This window comes from Saimiri boliviensis, chromosome 13 (genome assembly GCF_048565385.1).
Source record: "Saimiri boliviensis isolate mSaiBol1 chromosome 13, mSaiBol1.pri, whole genome shotgun sequence".
NCBI lineage: Eukaryota > Metazoa > Chordata > Mammalia > Primates > Cebidae > Saimiri > Saimiri boliviensis.
Genome location: NC_133461.1, coordinates 67,411,596 through 67,433,701, shown reverse-complemented (window position 1 = coordinate 67,433,701; position 22,106 = coordinate 67,411,596). Strand labels below are relative to the sequence as shown.

At 41.0% G+C, this 22,106-nt stretch overlaps 1 protein-coding gene across 5 annotated transcripts in view; it reads left to right on the top strand.

The window, feature by feature from the left end:
- Positions 1-21,758, top strand: part of PIEZO2 (piezo type mechanosensitive ion channel component 2) — a 442,776-nt gene extending 421,018 nt beyond the window's left edge. For 2 of the 5 annotated variants that reach the window (XM_074383781.1, XM_074383780.1), the window contains 8 exons: positions 264-411; positions 9,687-9,875; positions 10,230-10,322; positions 11,628-11,800; positions 14,193-14,321; positions 16,684-16,763; positions 18,981-19,164; positions 20,096-21,756. In XM_074383781.1, the coding sequence (XP_074239882.1) occupies positions 264-411; positions 9,687-9,875; positions 10,230-10,322; positions 11,628-11,800; positions 14,193-14,321; positions 16,684-16,763; positions 18,981-19,164; positions 20,096-20,348 (1,249 nt within the window). In that variant the 3' untranslated portion in view covers positions 20,349-21,756. Of the gene's footprint in view, positions 1-263; positions 412-4,457; positions 6,504-9,686; positions 9,876-10,229; positions 10,323-11,627; positions 11,801-14,192; positions 14,322-16,683; positions 16,764-18,980; positions 19,165-20,095 lie in introns of those variants that run through there. The other 3 variants (XM_074383783.1, XM_003924854.4, XM_074383782.1) reach the window with 3 other exon arrangements.
- The last annotated feature ends 348 nt before the right edge of the window (positions 21,759-22,106 follow it).

Below are 22,106 nucleotides of genomic sequence, written 5' to 3'. Positions count from 1 at the left end.
CACCTTCACACTTATTTAAAAGGGAGATCGCAGTTGGTTATGATCATCAGGGTAAAGGAAAACAATGAGAAAGATACAAAGCCATAGACTAGACTTATAATGAAAAGCAGTTGTGTTCCAAGTTGGGTTTTACTGAAGGGTCACCTGGAGAATTTTTCCTGAGACATGGGCTTAAAGCAGTAAGGAACTGCTTGAGTTCCCGGGTGAGCAGGGTGGTGGGGGCCACCCACGAATGTCTCTCTGACAGATGTGTTTTCTACCAGGTTTCGCCTCGTGCCCTTTTTGACTGAGCTGAGGGCAGTGATGGACTGGGTGTGGACAGACACGACCTTGAGCCTGTCCAGCTGGATCTGCGTGGAGGACATCTATGCCCACATATTCATCCTGAAGTGTTGGCGTGAGTCAGAGAAGGTAAGAAGCCAGGGGGAGTGCCTTATTCCTGTTTGCCTCTCTTAGATACAGGCCGGTTATGAATGCCAAATGAATGAAGGCATGATGCAAAAACTACCATAACCTATAAACGTCCCAGTGATTTCCACTCATTAGATTTGGGAATTCTAGACTTCCTGCTGGCATAGTCATCAATAGCATCCAGATGTTTTCTTCTTTTGGCAACTTCATATTGTAGTGATTTTTTAATATTAATGGTATATTGCTTGATATATCCCAGCAACTCTTAAATGGCTCATTTGGGAGCAGAAAGGAATGTGATGTTGCAGAGAAAAATGGGTTGGTGGTGGCTTGGATTTACGCTTACTTCTGACTCACTCTTTGATGAGGGATGGACAGTTTAACCTCTTTGTGCAAAGAAAATTGAAGTGCAACTATCTGCTTATTCTGCTAGGCTGAATATTAAGGTTTAAATATGTCTAGATTACTATTATTTATTGGACTTTCAGAAGTTTAATATATAAAAGAAGAGTCTGTTGCATAAGAGTAATGGAAATACCCAACAAACATTAGGTGGGGTGGTATGAAATGTCTTTCTTTCTCGTCTCAGAATATCTTCCTTGAAAAAGGCCGCTCTATGATTCCTGGTATGTTCTGCGGCTTTCCTGGGAATTTCAGCATTACAGCCATGGAGCCTGTTGTACTATGGTCTCCCTGTTTATGGGTTTGTGGAGTGAGGGAGATGGGCCTGGCAGTATACTTAAAATCATATTTGCTTGTCCTGATTTCTAAGGAGCAGAGGAGTTGACAGGACACCAGAATATGAGAGTCTCTCTATCAAAGGGAAATTGAGGGTGGCAACTAGGGTGACAAAGGGTCTGGAAATCCTGACACGTGAGAAAAAGTAGGAAGAACTAAGGATTGTTTGGTCTAAAGTAGAAAAAATAAAGGGGCACGTGTGCAGAAAAAGTAGATGTTTTTAACAATTTGAAATGTTGAAAAGAGTTGAGAAATTGAAATTAGTTTGTGGGACTTAAGAAAAACAGAATTAAGACAAGTAGGCAAAAGCTTCAGTATGTTTCAATGGAATATGAAGACTTTGAACAATCAAAGCTACCCCAAAGTACATGCAAAGGATCACATAGAGGAGACTCATCATGAAACCTCTGCCCTAGGTCTACTTCAGACCCGGGCATCACTCATTCAGCAGATATATCCGTTGTCTATTTTTGCTAACAAACTACCTCCAAATACAGTGGTTTAAAAAAACAGACCTTTTATTGTGGCACATATACACCATGGAATACTATGCAGCCATAAAAAAGAATGAGATCATGTCTTTTGCAGGGACGTAGATGAAGCTAGAAGCCATCATTCTCAGCAGACTAAAAGAAGAACAGAAAACCAAACACCACATGTACTCACTCCTAAGTGGGAGTGGAACGACAAGAACACATGGACGCAGGGAGGGGAACATCACACACCGGGGCCTGTCAGGGGGTGGGGCACAAGGGGAGGGAGAACGTCAGGACAAATACCTAATGCATGTGGGCCTTAAAACCTAGATGACAGGTTGATAGGTGCAGCAAATTACCACGGCACATGTATACCTATGTAACAAACCTGCACATTCTGCACATGTATCCTGGAACTTAAACTAAAATAAACAAAACAAAAAACCAACCATTTTATATGCTCACTCTTATGTGGGTCAGCAGTTTGGGCTGGCTCCAATGGACAGTCTTGCCTGGAATCAGTCCTGTGGTTGCCATCATCTGGTGGCCCAGCTGGGTGTTATTTGATGGTGTCACTCAGGTGCCTTCAGGTTGCATCTGAGTAGGCCTCTTTCTCCATGTATTCGCTCATCCTTAGGGAGGCAAGTCCAGGCTTCTTCCCCTGGTGGCAGCACATTCCCAGAGAACGAGAGGGAAACCTGCAAAGTCCAGTGAGGACTAGGCTCAGAGTTCTACCACCAGTACTTCCACGCATTCTACTACCTTGAGCATGTTTTTTTTTTTTTTTTTTTTTTTTTTTTTTTTTTTTTTTTTTAAATGGGGATCACAGTGGGAGGAGGAAGGTAGGGAGTTAAGTGGAAAATAGGCATTTTAGAAGAAAAAGCAGCCTGTTTGGCTATCTGATCCGCTGGGTTATTTCCTCAACTTTTTTTTTTTTTTTTTTTTTTTTAAAGAATAAAGAAGAGGAAGAAAGAGAAAGAGGAAGAAGGAGAGAGGATGGGGGTATTGCTTTATTGCCCGGGCTAGAATGCAGTCTAAATATGGGTATGCCTATAATTGTCCTTAATAATGGAGACATGAAAGAAAATGAGGGAAGAGAATAGCAAACAAGGAGCCAACCAAGATTTCTTTTAAACTTCTAAGTTGATATGATGTGGTACTGATAAGAGTGTATATTTTGTATATTTAAAGTGCAGAGTTCTATAAATGTTAATTACATTTACTTGTTCCAAATCTGAGTTCAAGTCCTGAATATCGTTGTTAATTTTCTGTCTCATTGATCTGTCTAATATTAATGTTGAAGTCTCCCACTATTATTATGTGGGAGTCTAAGTCTCTTTATAAGTCTTGTATGTCTGCGTATTCCTGTATTGGGTGCGTATATATTTAGGATCTTTAGCTCTTCTTGTTGTTGCATTGATCCTTTTATCATTATATAATGTCCTTCTTTGCTTCTTTTGATCTTTGTTGCTTAATTGTAACTTCTGCTTTTTATTTATTTATTTTAGCTCTCTGTTTGGTTGGTAAATCTTTCTCCATCCCTTGTTTGGAGTCTTTGTGTATCCTCGAATGTGAGATGGATCTGGATGCAGCATACTGATGGGTTTTAGTTTTTTATTCAAATTGCCTGTCTTTGGATTGGGGGATTTAGTCAATTTAAATTTAGAATTAATAATAATATATGTGAGTTTAATACTGCCATTAGCTGGCTATTTTGTCCATTAGTTGATGTAAATTCTTCATTATATTGATGCTCTTTTTGATAATTTTTTTAGAAAGGCTGATACTATTTGTTCCTTTCATATGTGTAGTGGTTCTTTCAGAAGCTCTTGTAAAGCAGGCCTGGTGGTGATGAAATCTCTGAGTGCTTGCTTATTCACAAAAAACTTTATTTTTCCTTCACATGTGAAGCTTAGTTTGGCTGGATGTGAAATTCTGGGTTGAAAGTTCTTTTCTTTAAGGATGTTGAATATTGGCCCCCACTCTCTTCTGGCTTGTAGGGTTTCTGCTGAGAGATCTGCTGTAAGTCTGATAGGCTTCCCTTTGTGGGTAACCTGACCTTTCTCTCTGGCTGCCCTTAGTATTTTCTCCTTCATTTCAACCCTGGTGAATCTGACGATTATGTGCCTTGGAGTTGCTCTTCTTGAGGAATATCTCTGTGGTGTTCTCTGTATTACCTGGAGTTGAATATTATCCTGCCTTACAAGGCTGGGAAAATTTTCCTGAATAATGTCCTGAAGCGTATTTTCCAGCTTGGATTCATTCTCTTCGTCACATTCAGGTACACCTATCAAGCGTAGATTAGGTCTTTTCACATAGTCCCATATTTCTTGGAGACTTTGCTCGTTCCTTTGTATCCTTTTTTCTCTAATCTTGTCTTCTTGTTTTATTTCATTGAGTTGGTCTTCAACCTCTGATATCCTTTCTTCTGCTTGATCAATTCGGCTGTTAAAACTTGTGCATACTTCACGAAGTTCTCCTATTGTGTTTTTCAGCTCCATCAATTCACTTATATTCCTCTCTAAATTGTGTATTCTTGTTAACATTTCATCAAATCTTTTTTCAAAGTTCTTAGTTGCTTTAGATTGGGTTAAAACAAGTTCTTTTAATTCACAGAAGTTTCTCATTATCCACATTTTGAAGGCTGCTTCTGTAATTGGAACACACTCGTTCTCCATCAAGCCTTGTTCCGTTGCTGATGAGGAACTGGGATCCCCCGCTAAGGGAGAGGCGTTTTGATCTTGGGCATTCTCAGCCTTTTTTGGCCGCTTTCCTCCCTTCGTTATAAATTTATCCATCTGTGGTCTTTGAATTCACCGTCTTTGTAATTAGGTTTCTGAGTGGACGTCCAACTTACTGATTCTCAGCGCCGAAATCTGAGCAACCCACTGCACCGACCAAATCAGCGGCGTTAAGATTGATGGTGCTTTTCCGACTCTGCACCAAGAACCGTCGCTCCAAGGCGCCGGCAAAACCGCCTCGCCGGTCACAAGAGTCGCGCTGGCGACCCGTGGGGCTCCTCCGCTGGGAATCTCCTGGTGCGTGAGCAACAAGAATTCATGTGAAGGTGTGGCGTCCTCTCATTCTTTGCGCTTTCAGTGGGAGCTACAATCCCGAGCTGTTAGTGATCAGCCATCTTGGATCTCTCTCCTACCTTGAGCATGTTTAAGGGCCAGCCTGGAGTCAAAGGAATGGAGAAACTGATGGCGTTGGCAAAGTCATGTTGCAAAGGGTCATGCATACATGAATGAGGTGAATTCGAGGTCTTCATTTTTGCAGCCTACTATAAACATTGACTAAGCACATTCTTGTGTGCCCAGAACTCTGCTAAGTGTAAGAGTAAAGTGGTAACCCAAGCATACAATGCCCCACCGTCATGGAACCGATGGCTTAGTGGATGGAAACAGGTGTGAATAAAATGGTGACACAAGCTGAATGATGAACACACATGGACACATGGGATGGAACAACACACACTGGGGCCTAACACAGGTTGTGGGGCGGAAGGACGGAGAGCATCTGGAAGAATAGTTAATGGACACTGGGCTTAATACCTAGATGATGGAATGATCTGTGCAGCAAACCACCATGGCACACGTTTACCTATGTAACAAACCTGCACATTCTGTGTGTGTATCCCTGAACTTAAAATAAAGGGTAGAGAAATCTAAAATGATGACGTGAATAAATGCACTATTCATGACAATGCTTTCACAGAGGGGCACATGATACTTTGAGAGCATCAGGAAGATAGAGTGTGGGTCTCAAACAGAGAGCTACTGAAGAGTATAAGTTGACAAGGTACAGGGAAAGAATCTACACTTTTATTTTGGTTCCTGGGTCCTTTGCCCTGACCCTTGTCTCCTCTCCTCCACTCTTACAGGGAGTAAGTGATTCAGTGGCTCTTTTGCCATCCATTTAATAAAGACCATATCTTTATTTGCAAGGCCTTGACACATTCTTTGCACTGTCCGAAACATCCTGCTCACCTCCTCATTGCCTAACTCCTTCCTAGCCCCCAGATGCCAAGGTAGACACCTCTGTTTCCATGGACCTGTCCTCACCCCTCAAGTCTAGACCCCATCTTTTACTGTGGGCCCCAGTAATCCTCTAAATTCAATCCATCTAGTATTTAACACATTGGGGCTTGTTGTCTCTTTATTTTTCTCTATATTATGAGCTCTGTGATGACAAGCTCAGTGTCTGTTCATCCATATATGGCCTAGAAATCACTTAATACTTTGAGCCTGGACATGCAATAAATGTTTGTTGAACAACAATAAAAAACAGTTATTTACAAATGCACGTATCTCAGTGCCTCCCTGTGCTGTCCTGGCTACCTGAAATAGATCCACCCATCTTCTCCTGTCTCTGGCTCTCTGGAGCTTAATCTACTGGATCTTTCCTGGTTTACCTTTTACCCTGTGCTTCTATCCTCATCTGTTCATTCTTTCCACATTTTAAGACCCAGAGACAGAACAGAAATTCAAGAAGCCAAATATGCAGAGTTTGAGATACGTGAATACTGAGAATAGATGTTGAATCTTACATTCACTGGAGAGCTGGTGATCTTTGCACAGTCAGTTTCAAAGGCAGGATGGGTGCTGACACCGACACCCAGCTGCAGGGACTTAGGAGCTCACAAGAGGCAGCGTTGGAGGAACCAAGCCCAAGCAAGGGCATGGACAGAGAGACAGAATTCAAAAGAGAAGCAAGCCCAGAGGATAATTTCAAAACGGAGAGTGTTTGGACCTCTGTAGATGGTAAAGAAAGGCCCAGAAGTAAAAAGTAAAAATTCTAGTATCAGAGGAAGTTCCAGCGGAGGTGTGGAGATTGTAGAGCCAGAGGTATGAGTGAGCGAGTCAGTTGTGGCAAAGAGCCATCACCATCCTGCCAAAAGTAGGAGGAGGAGAGGCCGGCAAGGAGCAATCCTGTGCCCGCAGCCTGTGTTCTCCGTAAGATGGGTGAGTTCCTCTACCAAGAGGACGAGCAGATGAGGCCCTTTAAGTACAAGAGCTTCCAGAAGGCTGGGGAAACTGACGGTGAAGCACCATTTCACCTGGGTGAACAGGTGGTGCTTAGGAAGGGGGCTTCTGAATCACAAAAGCCCCAGAATGATCTCACCCAGTGTGACCATCTGCATGGATGCAAGGTCTTGTTTCTTGGAAGAAGGGGCAGCTCTCCTGCTCTTCAGCTCATGTGCACCATTCCCCGCCTTGGAGCCACCAGGTGACATTTTTCACGCTGCCATGATGTGGTTGCAGTCACCACCTTGCCTCCCACTGAGGGAAAGCTCATTCTGGCCTGTAACTTGAGACATTTCTGCCAACAAAGATTTAAATTATCTTTTTATTTTATTTTTAAGAAATAAAAAGCCTCATTTTCATATATCACAACTACTTAAGTATACACTTCCATTCTATGCAAAACCAATACCTACTTCAGGATATTAACCTTTGAAATCATTCATGGCAAAACTTTCTGAGACATTTAGGTAAGTGAGAGGCGATATTGGGGAGTCTGAATGAATCCGGCACTGGTTAGTACTAGTCTGAAACATTGCTAGTATTGTCTGGAATGAAGTGGAATAATAAGCCGCTCTTAATAGTAACTCTTCTTGGGTATGATTCTACATTGAATGTCACACACTGCAGGGGCTTAACAAACACACTTATGAAGCAAGAGCAATAACCTGAAAGGCGAAATGCTGGTGTGAGCACACACAGTACAGGCCACTCACTCTTATTCTGCTTATACCAGAAATTCCATGCACCATTTTCCAGAACATTTCAGGAAGCTGATTGGAAGTGCAGTGCAACAGGAGCACCAAGCGGAAGCATAGTGAAGAGTTGAGTGCCCAGCGGCTACAGCGAGCCATGATCACGACACTGCACTGTGGTCTGGGGTGTAGAGCAAGACACTATTCCAAAAATAAAAAAATAAAGAGTTGAATGGCCTATGAAAGGGGTGATGGAGCAGCGGAGGATGGGAAGGGGACAATGCCTTTGAAAAGGAGAGGAGGGCCGGGCACTGTGGCTCACACCTATAATCCCAGCACGTTGGGAGTCTGAGGCAGGTGGATCGCTTGAGGTCAGGAGTTTGAGACCAGCCTGGCCAACATGGTGAAACTATGTCTGTACTAAAACTACAAAAATATTACCTGGGCATGGTGGTGCGCCCCTATAGTCTCAGTTACTTGGGAGGCTGAGGCATGAGAATCACTTAAATCTGGGTTGCAGAGGTTGCATTGAGCTAAGATCGCACTACTGCACTCCAGCCGGAGCAACAGAATGAGAATCCATCTCAAAAAAAAAAAAAAAAAAAAAAAGAACGAAAGGGAGGGGAAATTTGGCTTTATAATTTGAGATGGGTCAAGAAGGCTTTGCCCTGTTCTGCCTGGGAAAAGCAGCTAGAGGGCTGAGCAGGAGAGAGGAGCCTCTGGGAATTTTTGAGATAAGCCTCGAAGAGACTGACCCAGGAGAGGAAGCGACATGGTCCCAGTTCAGGTGGGACAGAGTAAAACCGTCCTTGGCAGAGATACATTGATCTTCTTTAACTTGCAAAACTCTCATGATGTAATGTGGGTGCTGCTGGAGTGAGAGGAGTGGCCTGTGATCTAACTTTGCCTCACTGAGAAAATAATGAAAGAGCAAATCTGTACACATCTGTTTGCATGTGTGTGTGTGTGTGTGTGTGTGTGTGTGTGTGTGTGAGTATATATATTTGTGAATATGTATTTCAGATTTTTAAATATGAGACCCTAGTCTTCTTTCAATATAGAAAATTGGGAAAAAATCAAAATATACTGCTACTTCTCTTTGTATTTGATGCTGTAGGAAATAATTAACAGTATCAGATTCCAGTGCAAAAATATCAAAATGCTCTGCTACCATCTGAACTTCCTGCAGTTCCCATAGTGCAAAACCACAGGGAGCATTACCTTATGCACACTGAGTGCGGAGTGCACTGGCCCTGCCTCAGCACCCGGTCAAGCCTCCACTCTCCTGTTTCCAGCACCTTCTTTGGCATTCAGTGTCCAGGCATGAAAGCTACTGCATTCATGTCCTGTATTGATTCCCAGCCTCTCTCTTGGTTTGTAACCTACAGCTGGTGCCTGTGCGTAAATGGTAGATTATTTTCCCTTACCTTAATCTGCAGGAATGAATGGATCCCTCCTGAAGATAAATCACAATGCAAAGTCGGGGAGTGGGGTTGACCCTATGTTCTGCATGTAGCTTGGCCTGAGGGGTAATCCTGAAAGGACAGAAGGTCATGGAGCAGCAACACTGAAGTAAGGAACACACATGTAGACCAGAAGCAGGCTCAGTGCCAGACAGCACAGCTCCAACTTCCACTTGTCCATAGCCTCTAGGCAGGGGGCATGGTGGGTCCTTCACGAATGTGTATTAAAGCAAACAGAAGCACACCCAGCCTTACCGGTGCCCAGGCTCCTACAGGAGAGCAAGCGCCTGCAACACGCACCTGCCCTCTCCCACACCCACTCCCTGCAGCCAGCATCCAGAGGGGACAATTCTAATCATACAAATCTTACCTTAGGACTAGAACAACATTGTCTTTAACAACACGTATCATGGATTAAATTAAAAATCATGTTTTTCTACCCTCCAAGGGCAGGGAGGGATCAACTGAAAGGCACAGATTTTAAATACTCAGGAATTGAAAGTAAAATACTTTTCTCTCACATAATCCCTTAAAACCAGAAGATTCATTCGCTCAGATATTTGATCCCTTGGTCCATGAGTTCATCACGAACAAAGCCCACCCACAGTCTTGAAGGGAGAAGGCCCCTCCAGTTCTGCTGGCCCCTGTGGAACCACCAGAGGGTACATGGAGCAAGCTCAGGAGAGCATCACATCACTACCTAACTTCATTTGAGGTTGGGACAAGGTCGTTATCCCCATTTCAGAGCAAACAGAAAAAATTCAGGGCCAAATCCATGTTCCCAGCACCTCAGGAAGAGCACTCAACCTCCCCCAATCCCACTGCCTGCAGGGACAGTGCCCAAGCCTGAGCCTGAGCCTTGTCTGAACTCTGTTGCAGAGATACCCTCAGCCACGGGGCCAGAAGAAGAAGAAAGTGGTGAAGTATGGCATGGGAGGAATGATCATCGTCCTGCTCATCTGCATCGTCTGGTTTCCTCTTCTCTTCATGTCTTTGATCAAATCCGTGGCTGGGGTCATCAACCAGCCTTTGGACGTCTCTGTCACAATTACCCTGGGAGGGTATCAGGTGATCTCCGTGCACACCCACCTACCAGAGCCTTGCCCGCGCCACCCTCCTTTATGATAGCTGCCGGTAGGGTATTTAGTTATGGGCTGCTGACCTCGCTATCCTATCCATATCTTGACTGCTCAGCAAATACGCAATGTATGAAATGAGGTGCAGAAGATGCTGAGAGAATAGTTCCCCTCTGGTCTTGAGCATCAGAATAATCACTCCAAAAAGTGATCTCAGATGATATTTGTCATGGGATAAACGTATCCTACAAAAATGGGCAATATCCTACATAAATGTTTTTCTTTTGACTCAGGATGCGGAGAAGAGCTGGGGAATATTGACAACACTGTTCTCTTTGTTTTCCAGCCTATTTTCACAATGAGCGCCCAACAAAGCCAGTTGAAAGTTATGGACCAGCAGAACTTTAATAAATTTATAAGAGCTTTTTCTAGGGACACCGTAAGTAAATCCCTGTAGTAGATCTCCATGAAGACCTGTCATCTAGATGAGCTCACTGGTTGTCGTCTCATTTGATACTTTCCCATGGCCTGAAATGGCAGGAAGGAGGACATTTCAGGGTTTATCAGTTACATACAGCAGATTCCTGGCCACTGGCTACTTTGATAACCTAAGAAGTTATGTCTCCGTTATTGGACATTAGTGGTAGTAAACATTTAAATATTGATCTATTTTTAAAATTGTTTAACTTTTAAATTGTGATATATATTGATCTCTTGACTAGTAGGACTACTCTGGGAATCTATCCAAAGAAGTAATTCAAAATACGAGAAAGCTCTATCCAGGCACCGACTTATGAGTGCATTCTCTGTATTAGCAGAGCTGGAAGCAATCTGAGGCTCACCAAACAGAAGCTGGTTGAGGAAATTAAGACAGATGAATTAAATGAATTTGATTAGCACTGGATGCCCTTGAGTGGTCATAGTGGGAGAAAGGGCTTCCATTTTCCATTTATTTACATGCCATGTTGTCCAAAGATTTTCCAAGCAACTTATTTTGTAATTAAAAAAAAAATTACAGAGACTATAAATGACATGACAATTTCTCAAGCTTAAACATAAATTGAAAAGAGGCTATTATTTTTTGAATTATAAAAAATAAGAAATACATCCCCCACCACATAAAACAATGCTGATGTTCTGGTGGCAAGTTGTGGCTGATGTTATTCTCTTGTCTATATTCCACACCTTTCATAAGAAAACATCATCCTCATCATTACCATTTCTCTTACAAATTTTTTTTTTATTTACGAGAGTGAATAGGTAAGGAGAGGCTTCGCTCTTCTGTAAAATTATCACCTATAATGCACACTGTCAAAACTAATCCTGAACAATGAGCAACTCTTCAGAGAGTGTTGGGATGTTCTGGGCAGATTAAGTATTGTCTCTGTCATAAAAGGGACATTCCCCCATAGGTGATAACATTTCCTTTTTGGTGGAAAGGAAAAATCACACTAAATTATCTGTTTTTCCTTAATTGTTTAACTGAAATGATTCTGTAGCTGTATTGCTGGTAGCAACCACTGGGTTGGGCAGTGTAAATGGAAACTGTCCATACCTGTGGATAAGGAAGCTGAATTATTGCAGCGGAACACTCAGGAACATCCATTATTTAAAAAAAAAAAAGAAAAACCCTTCAAAAAGAGAAACTTTTTCCATACTGTCAGTTAAAAGGAAGAGTAACTGCTTGCTTTATACAGCATGATGCGTATAATCTATTTATGCATGTGCATTTGTGCACATACAGGGTGCTATGCAATTTCTGGAAAATTATGAAAAAGAAGACATAACAGTAGCAGAACTGGAAGGAAACTCAAATTCTTTGTGGACTATCAGCCCACCCAGTAAGGAGAAAATGATACACGAACTCCTGGATCCCAATAGTAGCTTCTCTGTCGTTTTCTCGTGGAGTATTCAGAGGTAGTTACTGTATTTCCATGCATAATTTCTCCCTTTCCCCAGTCTAAACTTGGAGTTGGGGGTGGAGTGTGTGGTGGGATGGAAGAATGGAAACTTTAGATAAACGTGGGTCTTACTTTGTCATTACAGCATTGGAAACTTACCTTCAATGCCAAAGCTAACGTTTTTGTTTATTAAATAGTGGCTTGCTCAGGAATCACCAACCAGACTAAGAACATCTCAGTTTCCCTTTTTTGTTGTTTTTAGCTAACTTTAGCATTTTGGTTTTGGGTTTTGTTGTTGTTGTTTGTTTGTTTGGCATTTCAAAATCCACTGCATTTTATTACCTTAATGTACAATTCGTGAAACAATTAACATTTAAATTTCAGATGGTTCTCTTACTGTAATGCAAGAGAGTATTGCTCTGAACACGTGCCTCGTGCATCACTTATAGTACTATTATAAATCTACCACAGGGAGCCTCTCCACTTAGATGTTCCTCAGGGGTCTTACATTTTACTGTCCATAATCTTCCATGGAAAAGGAAGTGAGTGATGCTCACCTGAGACAGAAGGGCCTCTCCTAGCTCTGATGCAGCAAGACTTGACCATGTGCCTTCACATGAACACTATAAATGAAGACAGATTTCTAGTGGTTTGAAAGTTGATTTAAATTAATATGTGGTTTTAAAAAATCCAAAATTGTTTCAATGCAGAAAAAGAATTTGAATGTAAGTGTAAGTCTCCAAAAAATCAACATCTTGCTTCTTATAAACTGAAATCCAAATAAATTATCTATTTTAATGTTGGATTATTCTAGACAATAACTTTAGTTTTTAAAGAGAGGCTGGCAGTGAGTTCTGTGAGCAAGAAAGAGAGGTAGAGAGACGAGAGGCAAGGTGACGATTTACAAAATGAAACAGTCTGGGCGAAATTTAACAATTTTCATGAAAATGCTAAAGTTTCGTCTTAATGACAAAGAAATTTCAGGTCAGATGTGGTGACTCACACCTGTAATCCTAGCACTTTGGGAGGCCAAGGCAGGCGGATGACTTGAGGCCATGAGTTTGAGACCAGCTGGTCCACATGGCGAAACTCTCTCTACTAAAAACACAAAAATTAGCCTGGAGGTAGTAGCTCATGCCTGTAATCCCAGCTACTTAGGAGGCAGAGGCAGGAGAATTGCTTCAACCTGGGAGGCGGAGGCTGCAGCAAACCAAGATCACACCACGCACTCTAGCCTGAGCAACAGAGAAAGAGTTCATCAAAAGAGAAATAAACAGATAGAAAGAAAGAAAGAGGAAAGAGAAATAAAAATAAAGAAAGGAAGGAAAGGAAGGAAGGAAAGAAGAAAGAAAGAAAGAAAGAAAGAAAGAAAGAAAGAAAGAAAGAAAGAAAAAGAAATTTCACCCTCTTGAGACCCAGATTATCACTTGCATTCCACCAATGCTGGGGAAACCCTACCTGACCCTCTCCCCAAGTGTGACATGAGAAGGCAGCTTGGCTGTCTCCAAAGAGGGAGACTTCCTGAGGGTCCTGCCTGCCCAGCCTGAGCCAGTGGCCCCTGCTTTGATTTTCCTTGGGTTGGTAGAAAGATCATATCTTAGCAGAAGTTCTCACATCCAAATACTCCATCCAAAGCCCAACAGGTTAGTGACGCAGTTTTGGAAACCTCAACATAATATACTAGTTGATTAGCCTAGTTCTTTCATTACAGTTTTGAGATTTAGGACTCTAAGCAAGCTTATCTGGGTAGGTGAGTAGTAGATTCATTTGGGTCTATGAGACCAGCTTCTTAATTAGAATTAAGAAAGAAGTGTGACAGATTCAGAAGAATGCCTTCTAGAATCTAAAATGTACAAGGAAATAGCAAAAAAAAAAAAAAAAAAAAAAAAAGCGGGGCTGTTTAGAATGTAAAGAATTTCTTCAATCCCACTTTCTCCTTTTAAGTGTCTCAAATTCCTCATATCCAATTCTGCACAAAATGAGAGCTATCAAAACAACAACAACAACAAAACGATTAAAATTCAAATTCTGATTGAATATTCCTTTTAACACATAGAGTCTGTTTCTTGCCGCGAAGACTAACATCATTGGGTTAATAAAATAATATTTTAGAAACTCATATTAAAACATCAAGATGGGAGATGGCTTCTCTTTTGGTCAGCAGGCTCCTCCTCTTTCCCACCTTCAACTCTGTTTTAAAAGTATCTGTAGCCTCCCTGGATTCTATTAACTTGGTTGTCTAAGAAGCTGAGCATTGAGGTGAAATGGACTGAAAGGGTCGAGACTGACAATTGTAGACCCACTGAAAACTTGGTGAAATTAATCAAATTAAGAGTTAAATATGTTGTAAATTTCTTTTCTAGACTTCTGAATAATCACTGACATTGAGCTTTTTTTTTTCTTCACAGAAACTTAAGTCTCGGTGCAAAAGCAGAAATAGCAACAGATAAGCTTTCTTTTACTCTTCAAAATAGTACTCGAAAGAACATTGCTAAAATGATAGCAGGCAACAACACGGAAAGTTCAAAAACACCAGTGTAAGTTTATTTTTCCTGTTTATAATAGAGTTTTGTTAGCTATAGGCAGCTGGTACAAAATGTCCATCTATGGATTCATGTGTATGAAAAATGCAACTTCATTATTTGGTAACACAAAGTGAATTTCTATTTGGAGGCCTCATTTTGCAAGATTAAAGAAACTTAATCTCAGCTGTTGAGTTTTCTGTCCACTGTCCCCAGGGTTATGTCTATGGGTTGGGGCCAGGCATGGTGGCTCATGCCTATAATTCCAGTACTTTGGGAGGCTGAGATGGCTGGATCACCTGAGGTCAGGAGTTCAAGACCAGCCAGGCCAACATGGTGAAATCCTGTCTCTGCTAAAAATACGAAAATTAGCTGGGCATGGTGGTACATGTCTCTGTAATCCCAGCCACTTGGGAGGCTGAGGCACGAGAATCATTTGAACCCAGGACGTAGAGGTTGCAGTAAGCCTAGATCGCACCACTGCACTCCAGCCTGGACTACAGAGCAAGACTCCGTCTCAAAAATAAATAAATAAATAATAAATAAATACAAGGGTTTGTATGGTGCCAGGCTCCAGGAAGCTTATCAGGGCATGGAAAGTGCTGGCCCACTGGGCTTCCATTGAGAGAGATATGATTCTTCCAGGCTCTCTCCCTCAGCTATTGAGACCCATTTTGGGGCACACTAATAATCGTCATGCTGATTCTCATGCCATTTGGAGGTATGGGAGCTCTGGCAGGTCCACCTGGGTTTACTTGGCCCACCATGTGACCAGTGGTGCCCCATTCTCCCTGTCCCAGGGGATACTGGGTTCTTGCTGCCTCCAAGGTCCCTACTCAGGAATGGGACATAGGACTGCACTAAAATGACCCAGATCTCTTGTCATTCATGTCTGCCACCTGATCATGGGTACCCACTTCACCTGTCCACCTTCAGTTGAAGGAGGTGAGACTCAAGGTTCCTTCTTAGGAAGTCACTAGTGTCAAGCACAATCTCCTCCCACTCTCTGGCACAGAAAGAATTGGTCGCATCTCTGATTGGCAAATCTTGCTCTTATCTGACCATAAATCACTGAAAGCCAGGCAAAGACCCTCTGAGACCCTTTTCTACTATTATTCCTGCCCCTGGGTCTCTGAATGGGGCAGAGGGTAGAGGGTTGAAGAGGACAGGGATAAAAGAAAATTTAGGAAAAAAAACAGTATATATCTCAAAGTATTATCCTGACACTTATGTAGTCCACTTCCAGCAGATGCAAGCTGAGATGTTTAAATCCTAATATATGAACTAGCAAGAAAAAAAATGATATGAGTCTAAAACTGCTAAACAAAATAGTTCAGACATCCACCAACAATGCCCCCAGTTTTGTCCTCTTGTCTGCCTTGCCCCCATTTTAATGCATGGAATATACAGACCACCATGGTGCAGGCATTAGAAGTGTTCCCGGACTAAGATGTGTTTTGCAACTCACTAAAATTGAAGGGCCCTTGGAGATTGTCACATACTCCCCCATCACTTCCCAGATGAGAACATATCCAAGGTACTGGGCTTGTGGGAGGCAGAGGTCACTCGAGGTCCAGATCACCAGCTCTCTTTGCCCTTCACTGTCCTCTGGATCAGTTCATGCAATCTATTTGTGTGTTAGTCCATTCTCATACTGCTAATAAAGACATACCTGAGACTGGGTAATTTACAGAGGAAAGGGGTTTAATGGACTCACAGTTCCATAGGGCCAGGGGGGCCTCACAATCATGGTAGAAGGTGAAGGAAGAGCAAAGGTACATCTTACATGGCGGTAGGCAAGTGTGTGCAGGGGAACTGCCCTTTATAAAACAATTAGATTTCGTGAGACTTATTCACTATCATGCGAACAGCATGAGAAAACCTGCCACATCATCCAATTATCTCCCACTGGCCCCTCCCATTATACATGGGGATCATCAATTCAAGATGAGATTTGGGTGGGGACATAGCCAAACCATATCAGGTTGATTATAGATATGTTTGAAAATCTAAAAATTAAAATTTAAAGAGTGCTCAATGGTATGGATAAGAATTAGAGGATCCAAGCAAGAAAGAGAGTACCTTGGCTTCACAAACAAGCCACAGAAATGGGAAAAGGCCAGTGGCTGTTTGTAAGCCATCACCTAGCTTGTTGTACAGACTTACATATGGATCCAGATAAAGCTCAGTGAATTTGCTCAGCATCAGAGAGTTTTGATTGTAACAGAAACCTGTAAATTACTATGTCTACATATTGTACAGATATATGAAACTTTCACCATTATTTGGTGATATGAGGTCAAAAATAACAAGAAAATCAATTTTAGGTGGATAAAACAACTAAAACATAATTATATCTTTTTTTCTTAATATACAGGACCATAGAAAAGATCTATCCATATTATGTGAAAGCACCTAGTGATTCTAACTCAAAACCCATAAAGCAACTTTTATCTGGTAAGAATGAGAAAAATTGGTTTCAGAATTTTGAAAAATCCTACTTTTATTCAATGTCAACAGTTTGTGTTTGGGGCCTTCATCAAACTACCTCCTAGTTATCTCTTCCTGTGAGTCAAGAATTGTAAAACCCCTGCCTTCCTTTACTAACCCAAAGGAGTTACTCACTCAGCTGGGAGCCACATTCTTCATTTTCTCTTTTCCATTGATATAGAACTTGATTGACTTAAATTCACACCAAGTTTCTTATAGTACTGATTAATTAGACTATTGACTTGTTTCTATTAGCAGCCAGATTACTGACAGAAAACCGCCTCATACATTGTTAAATATGTCTGCCCCTCACAATAAGAACAGTAAAAAGATACCATGAAGTGTACTTGATTCATTCCAAGGGTTAGTAAGTATCAGTAGTGGCACTTTAGTGATTGAATTTTCTCAGTGTAATTTGGATGGTATAATTTCATGTTTCCTGTTTCTGGATTCTATTAATTATCAAGAATTGCTTGACTTCATGGCTTGAACCAGAAGCAGATGTATAGATCTAGACAATGTGGAAAACCAATGCAGTTATCTGGCGCACATTCATTCATTCTCCAACATGGGCTGTTCACTCTGCACCAGGTTGTAGGCCAGGCACTGGAGCCTGGAATGCTGTGTTTAGCTGGAAAGACACAGACATAAGTAAGGTTTTGAAAGCCACACAGAGATTGGGCTGGAAGAGGCCCAGTGGAGTGCCCTGGGGATGGACACAGGCTGGGCCCCACATCCACACATCTTTCTTCCTCTGCAGTAAATAAGTATGTCTTGCAAGGTATTTGCAAGATGCATTGAGAAGTTTGCTATTTCCCTTTCAGCCAGGAATGGTTCTAGAAATGTTTCATCTGTACATGCAGATTACTCAACAATTAGTCATTCCCCATGAAGTAACTCTGTCCCTCCACAAGCTCTTCCCATGGTGACTCTGTGCTGCAAGCTCCTGAGTTTCCTCCTTATAGCTGTCTCTGGACTTTAGAACCATCATTCTTCCTGTTCCTGTGGGTTCTGTGTTGTTCACGTTCTTCCTTGATAAGGACTTTGGCTCTAACAGGATCATGCTGTGCCTTACTCTTCTTCATTGATCCATCCTTCTATGCCATAGAATATTTTTTGTCAAGCACCATTCTTGGATTCCTACCATCTAGGATAAGCTTGTCCAACCCGTAGCCCACAGGCTGCATGCGGCCCAGGACAGTATTGAATATGGCTCAACACAAATCCGTAAACTTTCTTAAAACATATGAGGTTTTTTTTGTATGACCTTTTTTCAGCTCATAAGCTATCGTTGGTGTTAGTATATTTTCTGTGTGGCCTAAGGTTAAGTCTTCTTCTTCCATGGTGGCCCAGGGAAGCCAAAAGATGAGATACCCCGATCTAGGAATTCAGTATGAAATGATGCTGATGTGGTTCCCACCTTCAAAGAGTTTACAGTTCACCACCATGTTTCTCAGGAGAAGCAACAGCACCATTGGCAGGAGTGATATCTTCTTAGAAGGACCTATGTAACGTCACTACAAGCTTTTTTCCCCTATCTTCTACAAGTCTTTTGCTTTCACCCTAAATTCCAAGGAAAGCAATCATTGACCCGATATTATAGTTCTCAGAGGTTTGCTGAGCTGCATGCCATCACTCTTCCTGAAGTGATCTCCTCTCCTCACTCAATTTCACCTGTTGAAGTTCTCACTTGGCCAATCTCAGCTTGGAAGTTATCTCCTCTGTGAATCACCCACGGATCATACTAAGCAGAAATGTTCTCTCCAAGCCAACAGATGTTGTCAATGCTGGCCCTATGGTAGCTGTTGTGTGCATAGTCTTTTCCCATGGAGATAAGGAACAATGTTATATGCAATTTTGGAACCCCTTAGTACCTAATTGAGTGCCTTCCTCCTTTAAGACATTCAATAAATTCTGGTAATGAATTGGTTCAATCATGAGTCAGTGATTTGGGTTTTTAAATGTCTACAGCTATTTGGGATTATCAGCTCAGCTGCTCAGGTGGTGAATCCTCCACTGTGGGCCCACTGTTCCTGGCCCACTCACACTGTTAGTATATCCACGCATCCTTCTCATCCTGGAACCTTATGCTGTAGTTGGTAACCAGGTTTCGCCATCCGAAAACTGTTGCATTGAATCCTAAAATTCTCATGCTGACTTGATTTTGTGTTTCTACCCTTCTAGAAAATAATTTCATGGATATTACCATCATTTTGTCCAGAGACAATACAACTAAATATAACAGTGAGTGGTGGGTTCTCAACCTGACTGGGAACAGAATATACAATCCGGAGTCACAGGCCCTGGAACTGGTGGTCTTCAATGACAAAGTCAGTCCCCCAAGTCTGGGGTTCCTGGCTGGCTATGGGTAAGGACTCATTGAACAATTCACAGTTACATGAGTCCACTTCTGTATCATATAAAGTTGAGAGCCTTTTATCATATAAAGTTGGGAAGCCTTTTATCTTCTTTGCATATTCTAATTTTAGAGCTGTAATATTAAAACGCACACATCCTTGGCCCTTCATTTCAAAAAATGAGGCACCAGAGTCCCATAGAGATCAAAACGCCAAGTGTGACTCACACAGCCCAGGCATATGGCTTCTTCACTCCGCATCTTGCTGTTATGGCACAGTTTAATGCAATTCAGTGTTTATATTTAGAAATTGTCATAGAAATAATCACTTTTCTGCTTAGATTTCCTTCTAAACCTTAGCAGATGGATCTGTTAGACATCTCAGTTTTGAACTTCTGAACCATTTCATAATGTTTTGATGCTTAAATCCTAGGACACACACATCCCCAAAGACACAAATATAAAATGTATTTCTCAAAGTTAGCCTCATAAGAAACTATTTGCACCCAGAATTTTATTATAAAAATTAATCTCTGAGAAAGACAGTATTTCTAAAAGGAAAGAAGATAATTATATATAATTATATTTCTACCAAATATATTATATGGTTTATACATTTAATATATGTAATAAAACCACCTAAAGTTCATACATGAAACAGTTGGCATTGATTATTTTCAGAATGTGATATTGTAAAGGACTTTCATTTTTCAGGTCTAATAGTTCTGTAATACACAATTCTATTTTCTTTACAAAGAACATGAATTATCCTTTTAATTATAGAAAAAGTCAATTTTTTAACCAAAAGGAAAAAAAGATAAGATTTGATATGGTTATTTCTTCTACGGAATTTGAGGGAAAATAATATTATTTTTTCTTTTAGACATGCTTTATGAACCATATTTAACTGCTATATGCAATTTCTACTTGCTGTTTTTTTCAGTATTATGGGATTATATGCTTCAGTTGTCCTTGTGATTGGGAAATTTGTCCGTGAATTCTTCAGTGGGATTTCTCACTCCATCATGTTTGAAGAGCTTCCAAATGTGGATCGAATTTTGAAGTTGTGCACAGATATTTTTTTAGTTCGAGAAACAGGAGAACTGGAACTAGAAGAAGATCTCTATGCCAAATTAATATTCCTGTATCGCTCACCAGAAACAATGATCAAATGGACTAGAGAAAAAACAAATTGAAACCTTAGAACACAGACTGCAAATAATGTTAACATTTGAATTTTTTAAAAAGCACAATATTCTCATAAGAGCTAAGCATTTCTAGTTCGATGGAAATGGTTTGCTTCTCTTCTGACAGGTAGACAAAAGGAGCTGATATCCTTTTACAGTAAAAGCTACCTTGCAAGTTAAGGCACTGTTGAAAATATTATGTGTCACTCCATTTCTCTGAGATCAGGGCTACTTGCTTTATGTTTTAGTCAACAGTGTCTTGTATTCTGATGGACCATATGAAGGAATCATTGACGGGCCCAGTCCCTGAGAGAAACAAAAGAGAAGTCAGAAGGAAAGATGCTTGTGTTTTCCTCTGTGGGGACTGCACCCTTCCTGGAGAGAGGCTACAATGCAATATACAGCACTCCATCCCACTGGGGAAGCTGCTCTGATGAGACTAGAGGAGCCTTCAACACACTCAGAATATGCAACAGCAATAGGGGGCGGACACTCCTACCCGTGTTTCTAGGGGCAAAAGAGAAGGAACTAATTGCCCATGAAGATGCCAGTGGAAGGATCAGCCTCATTCTAAGCAAAAACATAACATTAGTGATACTCTTACTGCCTTATCTTAACTAAGGACTAATAAGATACCTTTCCATTAAACACCAGTGACTTCTCAGGAAAAAAAAAAAAAAAAAAAAAAAAAAGCAGAAAAACAAATGATGTGGACACCTGCTTTGTTGGGGTCCAGCCGTGACCGGCTTCAATGAGGACAACCATTCTGGAGGGCTGCTGTCTCCCGAGCAAACGGATGTGAGGCAGAAGAGTAAACAGGCCAACCCAGTGGGACCTGGAATACTTTGACTTTGTAACTCTTCAAAAACTGAGGTCAGGACCGCTCTTCTGCCTTTCCCGTCCCTCGACGTGCTTTTTCTCATTTCCATGATTTAAGGCAATGGTTTTTCCAGTATGTGACATTTTCCTTCCTGTTTTTCAGGTATATCCAAGAGTTTACATATTCCAATTCACATTTTTACATCTGAGACGGGTTTTTTAAGTTCATAATTATGAAAGAAATATGTATATTGAGCTTGGGGAAATAAAAATGGCCTTTTCTTAAATTATTATTATTGGTAATACAACCTCTTCATTAAATAACAATGTAGCATGAAAAATTTATGATTGAAATGTAGTTTTCATTCCATATTAAGATACAGTTTCTGAGAAGAATCATTGAATGGACTAGAATATGTCAAAAAATTGATCCTGTGTGGTTTGGGTTCAGGGCTGATTTCAAATAAAGCACATCCTGCAAAGTCATTTTAAGAATACTCCTTATTTGGGCTTTTTGCATGAAATAGAAAACAGATTGCTTTTGATACAATGGGCAGAGTTTTTTTTTTAAATCAACTGAATCAAAAATCCACTTCTTGCTGGTTCTATTTTGTTTTGTTTTGTTTTTCTCATATAAGCAGGAAACAATAATAAAATAATTTCCAAAAAGGAAACAATTACAGTGAATATGGAGCTTTTTAAAAAGTAGTAGACTTCAAATGATATCGTGTGTTCTACGGAATTAACTACTGCATATTTATTCTTATGCTGTGAAAGCCAGCATGCTTCCCCCTGCGGAGATAAACTGCTTCCAGCATTGCAACAATAAACTCAAACCACGTAGTGGAACTGGCATGATGGTCTGATTTCCCAACAACACAAAGAATCATGGGGCATATCTGGTTATAAGTTCTTTCTTTTAAAAAAAAAGTCAATAGGAATTTCCAG